Below are 18,539 nucleotides of genomic sequence, written 5' to 3'. Positions count from 1 at the left end.
CCCCGAATTGATGGCCAACAACCCCTTTTGATTCGTTCCAATAGCACAAAAGTCCCCAATTCGCGATCTTCATTCCGGCGAACCGTCGCCGACGGCCAGAGGGCCCGTCGCCGACGGTGTGTGGTAGTTGAAAAATGGCCGACGGCCTATCTTCCTATCTACGGTGAAAATCAGCCTACGGAGATTTACAAAACCCGTCGGCGACGGCCCATATGTGCGTCGGCGACGGTGCCCAGGAACCTCTCTTTCTATTTTTTTTTCGTGTTTCTTGAGTCCGGTTGACCCGTTTCGCATCCCGGTGGTCCCGTTTTCACTCCGGTGACCCGTAAAGCTCCCGAAAAGCTCCTTAAACTCCAGTAGACCTGCAAAACACAAATCTAATCAAGAGTAGGCGATTCGAACCTAAAACTTGTGTAAAAACATCAAATTAAACAATTACAATCACCGGTTTTCAACCACGTATCAATATCTTTAACTTGAAAACCAATTGTCCTTGTGTTGTGTAAACCAAATTGCCTATGCCATGTGTAAACCATATTGTCTGTGTCATGTTTAAACCATTTGTCTTGTTTTGTCTAAAAACCAATTTGTATGTGTCTTGTATAAACCAATTGTCTTGTCTAGTATAAAACTTATAGTATGGTTTGTTGGTGAATACATTCAAACATGTGATGACTTGAAAATGATTTTAATTGAAGTGTGTGTTTTCGAGTTTTGTTGTTCCCCAAACTTCCCCACAAGCTCTGGGAAATTTGAAAATAGGATTGTCAGTCCTATAGTATCATAACATACTACCGCTCGGCTTGGCCAAAGTTAATGAATATATCATTGTCGAGTTTCAACGCACCATCAAGTTTCATACGAATTGAAAATAGGTTTTGTATGTATATATAAACCATATATGTATATTGTATTTTGAAATATTGAAAACAAGAAGCACCAAACAATGACTAATATACTATATGCACCAAAATTCGTAGACTGCAAGCGAACGACAGGAATACACGATGAACAAAACAAAAGCACACAATAAGTAACAAGTCTAAGTGATAAACAAGAGCGCACAATGAGTAAAATAAACACACACAATAAGTAACAATATGCACCTAAAGGACTGTAAAAAAATAAATAAAAATATGTACAAATTTGTTTGAGCGTAAACTGTCATTTTAGTCCCTGTAGTTTGGGCTTATTTTAGTCCAAATCTCAAACTTTTTAAATATGGGTCTCTGTGGTTTCATTTTTATTGCCATTTTAGTCCAAAATTCAAAAACCCCCTTTTTTACTGTTGCAACATGTCTATTTTGTCCTTTTATGAAGGACATTTTGGTCATTTTACCAACCTGCCCAACTACTTACCCCACCCCCACCCCTACCCCTACCCCTTTTCTTCTTTCCCCCCTTCTGCCACCGATGATCTGTTTCTCTCTCTCTCTATAAACACACACAGAATTCTTTCCCCCACCTGCCCAACTACCCACCCCACCACCACTCCTTGCAACCCATCCACCACCGCAACCAACAACCCTATTTCAACCACCGCCCCTGCAACCTAAAACCCACCAGGAATCTGCGCCAATAGAAACTCTAAACAAACACCTCTGATTCTCTCCAAACAATGCTCGTGGTCACCGGACATCCACTGGCGGAGCAAGAGTAACAACGCTGCTGCTACTGACGTTGACGTCACCGATGATCGAAAGAGAGAGAAAGAGAGAGAGAGTGACGGTGACCGTGAAGTTGTTGTTATGTGACGTTGTTTTTCTGTGAAGGTGACCATATGAATTCAGGGTTTTGATTTTGGGTGGATTTGGTTGATAGAGGGTTGTGGATTTGGCTGTGGTGAGAAGGAGGTGGTGGTGCCGGCTGTGATGAGAAGGGGGGGGGGGGTGGCGGTGGTGGAGTTGAAGACTTGGAGGTGGATGTCCGGTGACCATAATTCCAGTGGATGAAACTGCTGTTGTTTCATCATCTGCAATCATCTTTATATAATATAATTTCAAATGACAAAAATGTCCCTAAGGAAAAGGACAAAAAAGCAGGTTTTTCTTTTAGAAATCACACCTGATTTCACTTTAGGGGTGGAGATACAATAGGAAGTTTATTTGGCTAGGAAGGATAGGAAGTGATCTTGACCATCCATTAAGTTAATCAAGGGCTAAGATTAAATCAGGTAAATTAAAAGGAAGAAAAGAGGCGCGTGAGTTTGTTCAAGGGCATTCTAGTCAATCCAAGCCAATAGTTTATCTCTCCTCCAATTCCCCCCCATTTTTTAAACGTTAATAACTCTTTCATACGACATTATTTTTTTATAAAAATTGCACAAAAAAAACGAGCGTTTTTTTATCTTTAAAACGAGTATACTATTGCTATATTAAAAAAAAAATTTAAAACCCAGTTGCGTAAAACGAATAGAAAAACCACCAGTTACGTAAAACGCAATGAAAAAAAAACCTAAAAAATGACATTTTTCTAAAACGCAATGCACCAAAAACACAAAAAATGACTTATTTGTAAAACGCAATGCACCAAAAACACATAGAAATGTCTTATTTGTAAAACGCAATGGCCAGAAAACACATAAAACTGTCTGTCACCTAAAACGCAATGCACAAAAAACACAAAGAAATGTCTTATTTGTAAAAACGCAATGGCCAGAAAACACTTAAAATGTTTGTTTTCTAAAACGCAATGGACTGAAAACACATAAAAAAGTGTTTTACCTAAAACGCAATGCACCAAAAACACAAAGAAATGTCTTATATGTAAAACGCAATGGCCAGAAAACACATAAAAATGACTCATTTCTAAAACGCAATGGACACATAAAACTGTCTGTCACTGTGAACTGTCTGAATTGTCTACGAATTACTGTCTTCGAAATGAGCCAATTTCTAGAAACCCCAGCCAGGGGCTCTGCCCCTTGGACCCTGGCAGGGGCTGCCGCCCCTGGCAGGGGCGGATCTAGCATCAAAGATCGGGTTCCCAGGAACCCAGTCGATTTGAAATTTTTAGTGGAAACGTATAAAGAAATCATAGAAGGAACCCATAAATAGATTAGGGGTGAACCCATAACAAAATATATCAATTGTTTCAGTGGTGTTGAGCCTCCTTTCTAAGTAAGAGATTCCGAGTTCGATCCCTGATTCTCATCTCTTCACACTTTTTTGCTAACATTGACAAAATAGGGTTTCCATACATCGACCCCATTCCAAAAGTTGGATTTTTGAGCTTTGAGCCAGATTCGGATTTTACCAAAGAGATAATTATTCCAACATAACTTTGAAATTGTTTATTAGCTTCAAATTCTCTTAATTTGCAATTAGTTTATTCTCAATTAGTTTCAAAGTAAAAAAAAAAAAAAAAAAAAAAAAAACAACCTAATCACAAATTAAGAATAGGTGAGCGGGCTGTAGGTGGGTGAAATCATTAGATATAAACTTTTTATAATATGGTAAAAAGATGATCGAATTAAAATAGTGTTTTTTTAGATGATAATTTGCTATATAAGTATGGAGTCTAAATATACAAAAATGTTGATCACTAACCAAATCCTATAGATAGTTCTAAACAGGTTCAATTTTTAAGTTGGATTTTAAATAAACCCAAAGTTTATACTTGTTTTGACCGGTTATTAATGTTGAATGTGCTATTAGTTTATTCCTAATTAGTTTCAAAGTTTAAAATAAGTTCACTACATTCAAGTTTCATTTTCAATTATATGATTTATAATATAAAGAGATTGAAGAACTGAACCGAAAAGGTTGGCCACTAAAAAAAGTGACCCGACCTGACCCGACCCATCCCAGCCCGAAAACCTTAACATATGGTTGTGAAAGTTTGACCAACAAAAAAAGTGAACCCATAGAAAAAAATTTCTGGATCCGCCACTGGCCCCTGGGACCCCGCTACCGGGGGCTGCCGCCCTCGGACCCCCGCAAAGATCGTAAAACGCAATGACTAAATAAAAACCCAGATCGTGAAAATGAAATTAAAGATTTTCTTACATAGATCGAAGCCGATTTCTTCATCAATTGACGAATTTTGAATGATAGAAACACTTATCAACGCTTGAATCAAACGAATCGAGTGATTATCTCCAAAATCATCGGAAAAAAACGAGATTTTTTATGAAATTAAACTGAGTTTTATTCAAAAAAAGCTGAAGAACACATTGATCGGGTTCTGAATCATTGATTGGTGATGAAAATCGCACTATAATGTAGTGATTATTGAGATACAAAGTGAAGAAATAGTTGAAGATGGTGGGTTTTGAAAATGGTGGGTTTTTGAATTTACTGGGTTTTGAAAAAGGAAGAAGAAGAAGTTGGATTGACTAAAATACCCTTTCTCTTTATTTTAAAATTTGCCACATGTCATAATCCGATGGCTTCCTATCCTTCCTGGCGAAAATTAACTTCCTATTTGATTTTTTCCCTTCACTTTAGACTAAAATGACAATAAAAGTGAAACCACATAAACCCAGATGTAAAAGATTAGAGATTTGACCCATGGCATTATAGCCTAGTGGTATCTTGGTGGTGGGATAAGGCTTATGACCATTAGGTCATGTGTTCGATTCCCACAAAGGTGGGTTTTCTCAAATTAATTGGGTTTTCTCCTGAATTGGTGTATAGGCAATATTGCCTAGTGGAGATGGATATGATCGGGTGGTTCTGCTGGTGGCACGATGATACTCCAGTGGTCCGTAAGTGATCCAAATTTGCCGTTCAAAAAAAAAAAAAAAGATTAGAGATTTGGACTAAAGTGGCAAAACTGACCAAACACATGGAGGAGCAAAATGACACTTTACTCTTTGTTTGAAGGTGTATGTATGATCAAGAGTTTGGATAGGCGACACCTGGAATAATTGGTCAAACCCGTCGTCCTCTTAAAACCCTAATTGCCAAACGAAAGTTCTATCTACCAAATCTTCTTCCTGACTGCAGAGGTACGCGCAGCTTCTTCACCTTTTCGTGGATGAAATTTTACATTGCAATTATATATCTGTTAGGTTTTGTGATTTAGATTCTTGAAATTTGTTAGGAGGAAAACAATGAGTCGGTCTAGCAGAACGCTGTATGTTGGTAACCTTCCTGGGGATATTCGAGAGCGAGAAGTGGAAGATTTGTTCTACAAGGTATTTTATTTACATTATTTGGATTTGCAATGCACAAAAACATGTTTCAAACGCCCCAACCCAACTTCTGGTTAGATGAATTTGAACTATCACATGCGACTATTTGATTTAAGCTCAACCCTGCTTGCCATACGATTTCACTCATTCTGTCTCCTAGGCATAAAAAAGTGCAAGTCTAATACAAAAAAAAGGCCACAATGATAAAATAAATCTTTTATATATCATTAGACATAAAAAAAAATAATACCATTTCACAAGGCTCAAGTACAATAAAGAATCTAATAGAATCAGCAATTAGTAATGTAAAATTAATACCAAATGTTCAGAAGTAATAACAGGTCACAAAATTAAGCAAGATTTGTTGTTTATCATCATCAGCCAAAGGGCCAAGCCTTAAATGATAAAAGTTATAAACATCTGGATATTGCGTAGTTGATTGCGCCTTGCTAAAGGTGTGTGCCTCAGTTGCACATCTGGGCATGCACCTCGTGAGGCGTGAGCTTTTCACTACAGAGTATTTTAGTGCATTTGCATTTGGACAACATTTCACCTTCCAAAACGGAACACTCTTTAAATTTTCGTATGAGACATGGGCTGCATGTTGACACGTGAGATTAGTAACTTACCTAGATAAATCAAAAGGTTTAGTTTATGAAAACGTGTTAAATAATTAATTTTTGTATGAGTTTTATTGTCGGGAGCAATAAGTTGTGTATATCTTTTCTGTTTTATTTGATTTCAGTATGGTCCAATAGCTCATATTGAATTGAAAGTTCCACCAAGACCTCCAGGTTATGCTTTTGTGGAGGTGAGCTTCATTTTGCTAATATTTCTGCTTTCTTTTATAATCGTTTTCTGCCCTCATATAATCTAATAATATTTTCTGTAGTTTGAGGAGGCTCGTGATGCCGATGATGCTATTCGTGGTCGCGATGGCTATGATTTTGATGGGCACAAATTACGGGTTGTTCAGACTTACAAAACACACATGAGACTTATAAGTAGCAGCCAAAGTCTATCCATTTAATGTCATATTGTTTATTTTGTTTTATTAGGTGGAACTTGCCCATGGTGGTCGAGGCAGCTCATCTTATAAAGATCGTTATAACAGTCATAGCAGTGGTCGTGGTGGTCGGGGTGGTGGAGTTTCTCGACGGTCTGATTACAGAGGTTTGATTTCAGCTTGTTTGTGCTATTTACACCATATTAATAACCTTGAAGAATTAAGTTTTTAAATACATAATTGTTTTATATGATTGACACAGTTTTGGTGACTGGTTTACCCTCTTCTGCTTCATGGCAAGACCTCAAGGTCAGTACGATTTTGATGCTTGTAAACTGGTCTTTGAAATAGGCTTTATGGGATTTTTTAACATGTATTTTCATCACATCTCTTGTTTCATCCAGGATCATATGCGTCGCGCTGGAGATGTTTGTTTCTCCCAAGTTTTTCGGGAGGGAAGTGGTAAGATCATTATCACAACGGGTGTGTTATTTCATAGAAAGGATTGAAATATTTTTACTGTATTGAAGTGTTTGTTGTTATATGTTAATGTTTTGCAGGCACCACCGGGATTGTGGACTACACAAACTATGATGATATGAAATATGCTGTAAGATATCACTTTTCTTTCCACTTTTTGCAGCGATGCATCCATTTTTAAGTTACAGTCTTAACGCATTCTCATTTTTTCCTACAGATACGGAAATTGGATGACACTGAGTTTCGGAACGCTTTCTCACGTGGATACATACGTGTATGCTTTAATTTTATATCTGAACTACTCAGACAAACATAACTAATGCGTTTAGCTAATTTGCCAACTATTCATGTACTTCAAATCATTAATTTTTCGTCAAGTGCTAAAATTAAAAGTTCAAATTCTCACAGGTGAAGGAATATGATTCAGGCCGTTCTAGAAGCCGTAGTCGAAGCAAAAGCAGGGGCTATAGCAGGAGTCGAAGCAGGAGCCTAAGGTTGGAACAAATTTTATTGCACAATTCATATTGTTTTTTTTTTATCCCGTGAAAATTATGGGGTGTTTGGGATTGTGATTATAAAGTGATTAGGTGTTTTGGAATAATCAGTTTGGATAAGCTACTATTAACTGGCTTTCCAAAACTGATTAGTCTAAAATAATCATATAATTCACTCCATTTAAACTGTTATCTGGTTATATGTGATTTAAAAGCAATCAGACAATCAGTTTGCAAATGTAATCCCAAACACTCCTTAACAAACATAAAGTTTAGTTTCATGCCTTCTCATATGCTCATGCAGCAAGTCCCCTAAAGCAAAATCTTCTCGTCGCTCAAGATCTCGTTCTCGTTCTGGATCTAAACCTCGCTCAAGATCTCGTTCTGGATCTAAACCTCGCTCTTTATCAAGGCATACCTTCTCTCTTTATCTATAATCTAATATTATGGTCTTTGATTTTGTTTATTTTTTATTTAAGGCTTATACTTTCATAATTCATATAATAAAGATGAGATAAACTTACTTGACACACTAATTGATTTACTTATCAATAATAACAACTAACTAGTCCTATATATATGATTAATTGCTGCTATAGCCAATCAACGTAGGCTGGTAGATGAATTACATAAAATCTTAAGTGTCCTATGGATTAGTTCCCAGTTTTATTTAATCAGACAAGTTGAGAGAGTGAGCGCTTTCTTTTTCTTTTTAACAACGAAGTGGATGTATTTCATTTTATGGGAATTGCATCTTAGGTTTTTTAAAGGATATGGTAAAGTTGGCTATACCACTTTTGGTTGTTGAGGCATGGTGCTTTGTGTATGCCAGTTTTGGAATTCTTTATGGTGTTGTTAAGTACCCATCATCAATGCACATGGTTGCTGGATTTTGGGAAGGTGAAGAATCATGGATATGGATTGCAATTATAAAGCTGGAGTTTGAACAAGAAGATTCATGGATATGGATTGCAATGGATTTAAATAAGCCTCGTTTTTGCTATTTAATTTATGACTTTTGGTTTGTCATAATATTTTTTGATTAATATTGATTATGGTTACTGAGTCACTAAGGTGGATGTGGCATCAAGGCTCTTGGATCAGAATTGTTAAAGAGGAACACATGGGTATTAAAATCTGTTTCTGTAACTTTTGCAGATCTCCTTCAAGATCCAGATCTCCTGTACCATCTGTAAGTAAAACTATGATTTTATGTAGTCTGATGTATATTAGTTCTAAGATTTAATCAATCTGTCTGTTTTGATGTGTCTTAATTGAATTAGCTTATTCTCGTGGCTAAATAAGTGTGTCAAAAGGGGTCGGGTTGTTCTATAAAGTTTTAATGTTTTCATAAAAGATTAGTGTAAACTTTGATTACAAAAAGCATAAATATATATTTTTCTCATTAAATACTTGTGTAAACTGCCAAAATAGTCCCTGAGGTTTGGTCACTTTTGCCACTTTAGTCCCAAACTCAAACCTTTCGAATCTAGGTCCCTTTGGTTTCAGTTTTGTTGCCATTTTCATCCAAAAGCAAAATCCGGTCAGATTTTTTCAGTTAACATCCAGCTTTTTTGTCTTTTTCCTCCCCTTTAATGAGGGGCAAAATGGTTAGATTTTTTTAATTTGTTATAATAAAACGTTAAAAGACCATTTTGCCTTCATTAAAAGGGAGTAAAAGACAAAAAAGCTAGATGTTAACTGAAAAATCTGACTAGATTTTGATTTTGGATGAAAATGGCAACAAAATTGAAACCACAGGGACCCAGATTCAAAAGGTTTAAGTTTTGGACTAAAGTAGCAAAAGTGACCAAACCTCAGGGACCATTTTGGCAGTTTACTCTAAATACTTTTTGTGGCTATCAATTTGTTTGACCCGTTTCATTTATTTTATTTCATATATTTTATTATAATATTTGGATATTAACCAATCCTTTCAAAAGCAAGAGGGTCGAAATTGCCATTTTTAATTAGTATAGAATGAATAATTTTGATTTGCCAACTGGGTTGTCTGATTAGCGTGAGAAGGTTGTTAGTAAAAGCCCCAAAAGACGCAGTCCTAGCAAAAGCAAGAGTCCTGAAAGAAGAAGCAGGAGCAAGAGTTTATCAAGGTATAATAATTACACCATTCCGTGCTTGTTTTTTGAATAATAAAGTTATAATCAACTCTTTAAGGTTTTACATTAATTTATTGCTGATTTAGAATTATTACATGTCTCCAGGTGATGAAAATTTTCAAGGTTTTTTGATGATTAGTTGCCTTGCCTTGGTCTGGTGATGTTACCTTATTAAGTCGAATAGTAAAATTACATGGAAGACTGTTTTGACTGTTTCTCTAAAAAAGATTGTGCAACCAAGTTGGGTATTTAATTTTTGAAAAAAAACTTGTTTTCGTATTCTGTTATTATCCTCCTATTGTACTAGCCTGCCTAGTGGGCCGTCAACTTGGTTTCAAGCAAATGTCGATTGGGTTTAAATCCAGGGTGTGGTCACACCACGACTCGGTCATGATCTGCTTACTTGGTTTTTGTGTGTGTGTGTTTGGGGGGGGGGGGTGTATAAACCCACTAGAGTAGGGGTGAGCAAAAGGAAAAACCCGACCCGAGAACCGATCAAACATAAAATACAGAACCGATTCACTACCCTAAATATAGGGTCGGTTCCGGTCCATAGGTCCAAGTCAGGTTTCACCATGAAAAGAACCGAGAACCGACCCGACCCTATTTTATGTGAAAAATTGGAACCGATCTAAATACCTAGGTACTTGGGTTCGGGTCGGGTTGGGTATATTTTCGGTTCGGTTCTCGGTTATTTTCGGTCCGGACCTAAACTTGCTCACCCCTACGCTAGAGTGATTACCCTTCTTGATTGATAGCACAATACCGAAAAAAAGGGAAATGTAAAGCGTGTTGTTACGTGATAATTGATCTGTTTGATAAAAGTAGTATAAAAGACTATTGTAAGTTTGTAACTATTTGAATCTTCCTCCTCTGATTGTGACAAAGCTTCAAACCTGTTTGCGTTGAAACGATGGTTTTGAACAAAGATGAAATCAAGGTTTCGGTAACCCAAAAGGTGGGAATCCATGCTTGTTTTATTTATTAAGAAGATTCATAGGAGGTTCCTTATCCTTGTAATTTTAAAGAAATGGTGAGGGAATTGGCATATTTATTCAGGTCCATATGTGGATGTTCTAATATTTACATATATTTTTTATAATTTGCCAGAAATAAATGTTTCTTAGTAGTTTGAAAGCAACCCATGATTCCTCCTCTCGCCATTGAGACCACGTTAAGGAAGCAAATGTTACCCTACTGGCACTATCATGGTCTCCGAAATTAGCCCCGGCTGTGTAGCTCAGTTGAGATTTGCACAGTAAGCTTCGTTTCTGATCCTAAGCGCCAATCACCTTGCCGCTGAGTTAGGCTGATTTACCTCTCACATGTTGGGCATGGGGCGTCCTGGTGTGGGCCGGTTAGCGTGTCCGGACATACATGTTTTTTGCACAATAGTCTCAGAAATTAAATATTTAGTTTATCAATTGAAATAAACAAATAAAATAAAGAAAAATGCCGTTAAAGAAAATGAAATGGATAGAGTTTACCAATTATATAATTATATATTATATAATTATATAATACTCTAATTTACAACATTCTTGTGCAATGTTACTTGTACACCATGCTTTCTTTATTTTACTTGCATCTTTTGTTTGTATGGTACAAGTTGGAAGCTTAAAGCTTCTTTTGGAATCTTTCTTATATTTTTTTATATATGAATGTTAATAGAAAAATGGAGTTTCTTTTAGGTTTTTTATTAGTTTTATATACGAGCTTTTCCAATTTTAATGGTTATGTGGCATTGCTACGACATGGTTTCAAGTCCCCCGCCGCAACGCGGGGCATAGTTTTTCTAGTTGAATAGAAATGACATGATTTGGAAACCTTTGGACCTAGATGCGATTTTTTTTAAACATAAACGAAAATGATAATTTATACTTGACATAAAAAGTTACCTTCATTACACAAGCAAACTCAAGTGATGAGGTTGTTGTAACCATGTGAATTGATGCAATACAAGGATGTTTTGAAAATTTAAATGACAATCATATATATATATATATGGGTTAAGAAGAGTTTGGATTAAAGTAATTTTATCGTAACAAAATAATTTATAACCTACATGATAATAACAACATATTTTTATGCAATAAACTTTTTCAAGATCATTTCTCATGGGTTGACACTAAAAACGTAGATTAAAACATGTAATAGTCAGTCAGTCACTTTCTAAAGAACATATTATTAATTTGGAAGTAAATTTTATTTTCCAAACTTTCAACAACATTAATTAATTAATTAATTAATTAACTAATTAATTAATTAATTAATTAATTAATTAATTAATTAATTAATTAATTAATTAATTAATTAATTAATTAATTAATTAATACACCTTGAAAACTAAGTTGGAAATATAATAATAAGAAGCAGACCATGATATCATCATCCATTATCCAATGATCCTAAGTTTCCAGCCAAAAACAAGATTAAGAAGATGAAATTCTGCAAGAAATACGAGGAGTACATGCAAACGCAAGATGAGAAAAAATTACCAGCTGTAGGTTTCAAAAATCTCAAGAAGATCTTGAAACGTTGTCGAACCACCGATACCATTGTTTCTCATCGATCACAATCCTCATCCTCCTCTCTTCTTGTTAATCAATCTCCTGATATCTGCCCTCATCATTGCCCGGGTACATTTATTATCCTCTTGATTCGGTATTTCTATTTCTGTTCAATAGGTGTTTGATTAAATGTCACAAAGAAAGGCTGGTAGTTGTATTTCATTATCATATATGCTGGCTGTTAGTTATTATTTATACGCGACAGAAACTTGACCGGAATATCATCGTCATGATTGTGATCATACAATCTAATTATACAGTTTGATCGTGTATGTAGTGTGTGATGGAACATTCTTTCCCTCCCTTATGAAAGAGATGTCAGCAGTGGTTGGATGCTTTAACAAGCGCGCTCAGAAACTGCTTGATGTTCATCTAGCAACAGGGTTTCGCAAGTATTATGTTTGGTGCAGAGGTAAGTTGCAGGGTAACCATGGTGCTTTAATACAAGAAGGCAAAGACCTGGTTGCGTATGCCATTATCAATGCCATTGCTTTGCGTAAAATTCTCAAGAAATATGATAAGGTTTGTTTGTTTCCCACTTTCTCCTTTTGGTCTACATTTTTATATCTTCAACCTGTTTATTTATATATGTGAATGGTAGATACATTACTCAAAGCACGGGCAAGCCTTCCGGTCACAAGTCCAAAGCATGCACATGGAAATCCTGCAGTCTCCGTGGCTTTGTGAACTGATCGCGTTCCATATAAATTTGAGGGAAACAAGCAGAAAGGCTTTTGAGGGACCGTCTCTTGTGTTTAACGACGGAAAACCATCACTTTCTTGTGAGCTTTCTGATACCTTCAAAATTGAGATTGATTTGACTTGTTCAATATGTTTGGTAAGTCTTCCATTCTTGGCTTTATCCTATCCTTCTGCCGTATTGATTAATTTTCAACTTGCTAACCATTGACCACTTCTTACCAAAACCACTTAGTTGACATTTGTCATGAGCTATAAGCTGGTTATCAAGATTTCATTAAAATATAGATTTAAAGCAAATTGATCGGTTTACATAAAAGGGTAAATCTGTAATTCTCTTTTGAAGTATTTAATAACCGAATGATCGGTTTCTTAAGTTTTTTTTATATCACTTGACCGTTTCAAAAAAACTGTAATTATATGCGATCGTTATCTGTTCTCTAAATCACAGCTTATTGCAGAAGAATATAATTGTTTGGTCGACACATTATAGGACAGACCACCAGCCTAAGCGTGTTCAAATTTATGACATTAACTACAAAACTAATAGACCACAGATTTTTCCAGTATAATTTGGTTGTTGTGGATTTGGATGAACCATAAATCCTTTGTTTGAACAGGACACTGTATTTGATTCAGTATCTCTTACTTGTGGGCATATCTTCTGCTACATGTGTGCTTGCAAATCTGGATCGGTGACAATTGTTGATGGATTACAAGCAGCAAAATCGACAGCAAAATGCCCTCTTTGTCGAGAGGTATGCCTCTTGGGTTTTTCTTTTTCCAAAATTTACCAACATCTACATACATTATTCCACTGAAATATAACTTGTTTTTATCTGTTATCATGTAGATATTTTTACCCATCACACATAACATACTTTTTACCATTGTATCAAAGTATTTCTATACGTCTGGCACATTGTAACAACATTAAGAAAACTAGTGTCAGGTCGTCATTTTATATGTTACTTATATAATGGTATAAAATCTGAAATAGACGGGTGGAGCATGTTAAGTAAAGAAACAAAAATGTCAAAACAAGTCGGCTGGTCAGCCCAGAAGCCTTTTTTTTTTTGAAAAAAAGATTAACCACTAGTGGATCATTGAGTTTTCGAATATGATCAAAAAAGTTTGTTGTTTCTTTACAGAAATATAAATTTCCACTTGGTTTTATGCAATCAATTATACTTCTGCTATTATATGAGTCGTCCAAATAATTTCGCCCAAAGCTAAATTTTTTAGTTAACCCATTAAAGATATGATATAAAGTTATAAACCCAAATCGAGACATTCGTAATGCTTGCTTCTAGCATCGGTTGATTCAACAAAAGGTTTCACATGCACTTATGTGTTGAATTCCAGGCAGGGGTTTATGAAGGAGCTCTACATTTGGATGAGCTAAACATTCTATTAAGTAGAAGGTATAGTTTACTAAAACTTTATTTGATCAACCATGTTCACAAAAGATGATACTTACAAGAGCTTTTAAACTTAAACAGCTGTCCAACATATTGGGAAGAAAGACTTCAGAACGAAAGAGTCGAAAGAATTCGACAGGCAAAAGAACACTGGGAATCCCAGTCCCGGGCATTTCTAGGTATCTAAAAACAGTATCTCTTTACAAGCCCTTGAATAAATAGCACCAGTAGTAGTAATTATCCAGAATTCTTGTTTTTAATTTATTCAGAATGTTTATTGCAATTCGCTTTTGCAACTATTTTGTACATACAGACAGGCTAAATCTTTATATTGTGTTAATGATCCAGTTTGTAATCTTGACATGGCGCAATAATAATGATGTAATCATGACTAGCAAATAAAGAGGCCTCATATAGCAAAGTAAATAGTTAAATGTATTACACAAAAACATAATAGTATCACAATGAAATGTCAAAACTATGATCATCAACTGCCAAATTAATGTAGAACGCAACTTCAGGGCATAGAACTCCAGGTAGCTGCTGATGAATCAAAGGGGCACAAGCATTGGATTCTTATCTTTATACATGTGATATCTCTTGCACAGCTTCTCAAGAGTTGCAACTGAGTGCTGCATCTTGTTGAGTTTTGTATCCATGAACATGCTCTGCAAACCAGAAGCCAATGAGCAAAAAACAAATATACTCAACATTCTAGAGCTTGCAATTTTGACCCGTTAAATTGCTTATACAGATGAGTTAGATTCGGATCATGTTTTATCTCTAATGATTTATGATAATAATCATTCTCTTAGAAATATGTACAATAATGTATAAGCAATTGAAGTTTGATAAACTTTATGGGCAAAAATGCTTCTGGTGAACCCAGCCCAACCCATTACCGTATCCTTGTGACCCGTCTACTTTGCAACCTCAACAATCAACATACTATAACCATGTCTCTTAATTATGTGAACTTTCTCACCTGATAATCATCACCGTATTTCTCTACCAATGCTCCAATATGAAAGCGTTGCATAGTTGTTAATGGTTGCAGAGGAGCATTTTTACCGTCTACCCGCTTTTTCCCAAGTGCTGATTTTACATCTGCAATACCAAACAAGATATTAATATTATCATTATTAATAATATCAGCAATCTGGAATTTGTATTCATGTAATGAATTAAAAGTGAAAGCTAAAATTGAAGACATAAAACTATGCTTGAACAAATCCACTATTGAGTATCAACTAAATCATAACTAGTGGTGCTAACAAAGGCATCATCACAAACAAAACCAAGAAGCAAACAAGAAGTGAGCATACATTCGTTCGAAAACAAAATCAAACCTGCAACTGAAGTATTCAAGCCTATATTTTAAACACTGAAACAAAAACAATAACAATCCTGAACCATACTTATCAAAAGTGGCTGTAGCGCGCTACGTAGCATATAGGTCGTATGTCGCTATATAGTATACAGCGATAAACAGCTACACATTTATTTATTTTTCATTTTTTTCTCATCTCCAGTGCTTGATACCTAAGGTGTGGTCTTATTACATGTATTTTCCTCCATCGATAACATGTATTTTTCTGTTTCTCTAGTGTATAGCTAAACAGGACTATAACATCATCATAACTAGTGCAATTATTAATAATTTATAAAAGCCCTATCCATAATTTAAATTTAAACTGAAAACAATAAGAATCCTGACCATCTTCTTCGAGTTCGCTGCCGGAATCAGTAGGCTCAAATTCATCGATGGGGCCATCTAATTTGGGAATAGGTAGCTGAAGGGACTCGCTCTCGATGATTTTGGAAGTGCGATTACGAACACCGAGCAAGTTAGGGTTAGAAACAACACCGAATGACTTGTAGTTTTCGAGAACACTGCCTTGGTCGTCCCATTTGATTTTAGAGAGATCGACAATGGATCGGAACTTGGGTGGGATAGAGAAGGCAGGTTTGAAAACGTTAGGGTTCTTCTTGGGTAATCCGACACGGACCTTGTTCGTTCTGGATCTCTTGTACTTCCTTCTTGACCCTCCCATCTTTTCAACAAGAGGCTGCCTACTCCACCGGAAGGAGGGTTTATTTAGGGTTTATAGTTATAACCCCCCTCCCTCGAATTTAATATTATATTATTTTTATTTTTAATAAAAGAGTAAACTTCCATTTTACTCGCTATGATTTGGTCGTTTTAACGGTTTTGCCTCGATCCTTTAGGGGGTGCGGAGTGGCTCGGTAAACCACTCGGCAAACCCAGTTACCGAAGTGGCAAACCAATGCCAACCCCTTGCCGCTTGAGGTGTTTGACGAAATGGGAGTGAATTCGGTGACGCATTACCGACGCGAGAAGGAGGAAGGAAAGAGAGAGGGAGGGTGTGGGGTGGGGTCCATTCCAATCTCAACCAATCACATCTTTTTACTTTTTTTTATTTAAAAAGTTTACCACTTCACCAAATGTCTAAACCATTGCCAACACTTTTCACCAAAGTTTAAACACTTTTCACTTATTGACGTGGCACACTCTCTTTGGTTGATTTTTTAGTTTGCCACTTTCAAGTGTTTAACCACTCCTTACACCCTTAAAATAGTCATTTTCCTCCTTGATGTTTCAATTTTTTTTCGCCAGTTTGCTCCCCGGCTCTAACACAGTTAAAATGATCAGTTAAAGGTAGGGGTATTTCAGTAATTTTACTTGTAATCAGAAGGGTATTTTAGTAATTTTATACATAAACATTTAAGTATTTATTTTATTATTAAAAAATAAAAGTTTAATTATTTATTTAATATGCCATATATACATATATAGAGAGATGCCTCAAACTTGGGTTGCTTTCTCTCTCACCAACAACCTCCACCACCTTACCACCACCACTCACCACTTCACCACCACCATGATATCACCGCTTCACCTCCACCTGATAACTCGAATAAAAATGAGGTGATAATTAACAACCAACATGTCAGTCATAAAATATCCCGAACTTTCCCCTTTATTTCATCATATCCATATAATTTCTTCAGATCTCACTTTCACCTTTCACTCATATCCTCTTGCCCTAATCCTACTGTCACCGTCTTAATCCACCACCACCCAATCGGAAACTCAACCTCTCCCCCGTCAACTCAGCGGCACCGGATTCAACGGAGATTTGATCGGAGATCGAATCAGATTTCTTCGGCCAAATCAGTGGCATCGAATTCAACGACGATTGCTGACAATCCAATTGTTGCATCTACATCTGAAGAGGATGAAATTCAGGCGAAAGTTGGAGCTAGGGTTAGGGTTACAGTGCCGTTGAAGGTTTATCATGTGCCGAAAGTGCCGGAAGTTGATTTGAACGGACCACTCTGATATCTATAATCCTTAAAACCGAAAGAGGATGAAATTCAAACAAAACCCTACCCCGCCACTTTGTTATGATAACGATATCTATAATCCTTAAAACCGAAAATCAAAATTGTTAAGAGTACCGGTTGCTTACAATTACAATTGGAGATGAAGATATCTAGGGTTGACAATTGTTAACTAAAAACAAAATTCAGATTTCATGTTTTAAACACAAAAAGTTGTACACAATCGTTTAGATTCAAAACTACAATTAACGAAACGTCACATGAACCCTAACTGTCAAAAAACCGCAACACGATTGAAGCATTTGCATACCTGGAAGAGATTGGAGATCGTCGGAGCAACAGCAAGGCAGCCGAAGAACAGACCGGCGTCGATGGCAAACACAAATCAAAACAAAGCGGCAGTGATCGTCACTCTCCGATGAGAGTTAATCGTTGAAGGTATATGAAGAACAAAGCAGCAGACAATGTCACGGTGGAAAGAGGCATGCGACCATGGTTAATTTTAGGGTTATGAAAAAGATGAAAATTGAGGGTTTATAATTTGAATATAAAGGGAAGGATTTCATAATTATGCAAAGATCGATTATTAAAGAACAAGTGAGACTATTTCATGATTATGGAAATATTGAAACTGATTGAGAGAAATTTGTGATTTCTTAAAATATAAAGCCGTAGTTTCAAGGAGAAGGAGCAAGAGAATTGAAATCCCGCCTTTTTGTGAATTATCTTGATTAAGAGCCATGCCAATTGCCACATCATCAAGCGAGGTGGCAAAGTGATTTTGTTTTAGTATAGGAGATAGATAGTTTATTTATTTAAAATACGCTTTAACGTAAATATAGTTCGGAAACAAGTCGGGTCGATTGCAGTCTATGTTTTATCACGCCGTGACATCACCAAACATGTTTATTTTATGTACGTTTTGAGTTGGTCTATGTTTCAACCTAAATTTTGTTTGGAAATAAGTCGGGCCAAATATAATACATTGCTATCAAGAATGCAAGGAGAGCTTCACGAATCATTGGTTAGCTATTAGTTTGTCACGACATTCGAATACTATGATTTTGTCATTTTTGGCAATTGCATTGTTTATTGCTATAACTTTAATCGTTGTTTAAAAAAGTAGCTTATATTATATATTTTGTTAAGATCTAAGGGGTATGTTTTTTACGGGCTCGGACAAGGCATCTGAATTCTCAGGGTCGGCCCTGACTTTGGCAATTGTCATACCAAATCATTTAATGTATAG

At 36.0% G+C, this 18,539-nt stretch overlaps 4 protein-coding genes across 7 annotated transcripts; 3 read left to right on the top strand and 1 right to left on the bottom strand.

Moving 5' to 3' along the window:
- The first annotated feature begins 4,800 nt into the window (after nucleotides 1-4,800).
- Nucleotides 4,801-9,594, top strand: LOC110864237 (serine/arginine-rich-splicing factor SR34). Of its 4 annotated transcripts, none has more exons than XR_002549744.2 (14): nucleotides 4,801-4,951; nucleotides 5,047-5,140; nucleotides 5,883-5,948; nucleotides 6,030-6,104; nucleotides 6,196-6,310; nucleotides 6,406-6,452; nucleotides 6,548-6,605; nucleotides 6,704-6,753; nucleotides 6,841-6,897; nucleotides 7,032-7,117; nucleotides 7,422-7,529; nucleotides 7,950-8,309; nucleotides 9,137-9,228; nucleotides 9,340-9,594. XR_002549744.2 is itself a non-coding variant. In XM_022113264.2 (14 exons), exons 2-14 carry the CDS (start codon nucleotides 5,057-5,059, stop codon nucleotides 9,341-9,343), a joined length of 867 nt encoding a protein of 288 aa, XP_021968956.1. In that variant the 5' UTR covers nucleotides 4,802-4,951; nucleotides 5,047-5,056; the 3' UTR covers nucleotides 9,344-9,594. The 4 variants fall into 4 exon arrangements, 2 of the variants coding, with proteins under 2 accessions (XP_021968956.1, XP_021968955.1); XM_022113264.2 differs by having other exon boundaries at nucleotides 4,802-4,951; nucleotides 8,276-8,309; nucleotides 9,146-9,228; XM_022113263.2 differs by having other exon boundaries at nucleotides 4,802-4,951; nucleotides 8,276-8,309.
- Nucleotides 9,595-11,583: 1,989 nt separating this feature from the next.
- Nucleotides 11,584-14,253, top strand: LOC110864238 (probable E3 ubiquitin-protein ligase BAH1-like 1). Its single transcript, XM_022113265.2, has 6 exons — nucleotides 11,584-11,873; nucleotides 12,082-12,326; nucleotides 12,406-12,642; nucleotides 13,124-13,261; nucleotides 13,869-13,927; nucleotides 14,006-14,253. Exons 1-6 carry the CDS (start codon nucleotides 11,675-11,677, stop codon nucleotides 14,109-14,111), a joined length of 984 nt encoding a protein of 327 aa, XP_021968957.1. The 5' UTR covers nucleotides 11,584-11,674; the 3' UTR covers nucleotides 14,112-14,253.
- Nucleotides 14,254-14,312: 59 nt separating this feature from the next.
- LOC110864240 lies at nucleotides 14,313-16,053 on the bottom strand. Its single transcript, XM_022113266.2, has 3 exons — nucleotides 15,642-16,053; nucleotides 14,910-15,031; nucleotides 14,313-14,592 (listed from the first exon to the last, which is right to left on the bottom strand). Exons 1-3 carry the CDS (start codon nucleotides 15,976-15,978, stop codon nucleotides 14,476-14,478), a joined length of 576 nt encoding a protein of 191 aa, XP_021968958.1. The 5' UTR covers nucleotides 15,979-16,053; the 3' UTR covers nucleotides 14,313-14,475.
- Nucleotides 16,054-16,869: 816 nt separating this feature from the next.
- LOC110866022 (ferredoxin-thioredoxin reductase, variable chain, chloroplastic-like) lies at nucleotides 16,870-17,288 on the top strand. Its single transcript, XM_022115377.1, has 2 exons — nucleotides 16,870-16,874; nucleotides 16,958-17,288. The coding sequence occupies exons 1-2, from the start codon at nucleotides 16,870-16,872 to the stop codon at nucleotides 17,286-17,288; spliced, it is 336 nt and encodes a 111-aa protein (XP_021971069.1).
- The last annotated feature ends 1,251 nt before the right edge of the window (nucleotides 17,289-18,539 follow it).

This window comes from Helianthus annuus, chromosome 6 (genome assembly GCF_002127325.2).
Source record: "Helianthus annuus cultivar XRQ/B chromosome 6, HanXRQr2.0-SUNRISE, whole genome shotgun sequence".
Classification (NCBI taxonomy): Eukaryota; Viridiplantae; Streptophyta; class Magnoliopsida; order Asterales; family Asteraceae; genus Helianthus; species Helianthus annuus.
This window is presented reverse-complemented; position numbering and strand designations above follow the sequence as displayed.

Excerpts from the sequence above, each read along its gene's own strand:
- LOC110864237 (XM_022113263.2), top strand. The coding sequence starts at position 5,057 with ATGAGTCGGTCTAGCAGAACGCTGTATGTTGGTAACCTTCCTGGGGAT. Across the intron at positions 6,606-6,703 it reads AGTTTTTCGGGAGGGAAGTG|GCACCACCGGGATTGTGGAC; the intron begins GTAAGATCATTA and ends AATGTTTTGCAG. Across the intron at positions 6,754-6,840 it reads ATGATGATATGAAATATGCT|ATACGGAAATTGGATGACAC; the intron begins GTAAGATATCAC and ends TTTTTCCTACAG.
- LOC110864240 (XM_022113266.2), bottom strand. The coding sequence starts at position 15,978 with ATGGGAGGGTCAAGAAGGAAGTACAAGAGATCCAGAACGAACAAGGTC. Across the intron at positions 15,032-15,641 it reads CAGCGAACTCGAAGAAGATG|ATGTAAAATCAGCACTTGGG; the intron begins GTCAGGATTCTT and ends TTGGTATTGCAG. Across the intron at positions 14,593-14,909 it reads AATACGGTGATGATTATCAG|AGCATGTTCATGGATACAAA; the intron begins GTGAGAAAGTTC and ends TCTGGTTTGCAG.
- LOC110864238 (XM_022113265.2), top strand. The coding sequence starts at position 11,675 with ATGAAATTCTGCAAGAAATACGAGGAGTACATGCAAACGCAAGATGAG. Across the intron at positions 12,327-12,405 it reads TTCTCAAGAAATATGATAAG|ATACATTACTCAAAGCACGG; the intron begins GTTTGTTTGTTT and ends TGTGAATGGTAG. Across the intron at positions 13,262-13,868 it reads AATGCCCTCTTTGTCGAGAG|GCAGGGGTTTATGAAGGAGC; the intron begins GTATGCCTCTTG and ends GTTGAATTCCAG.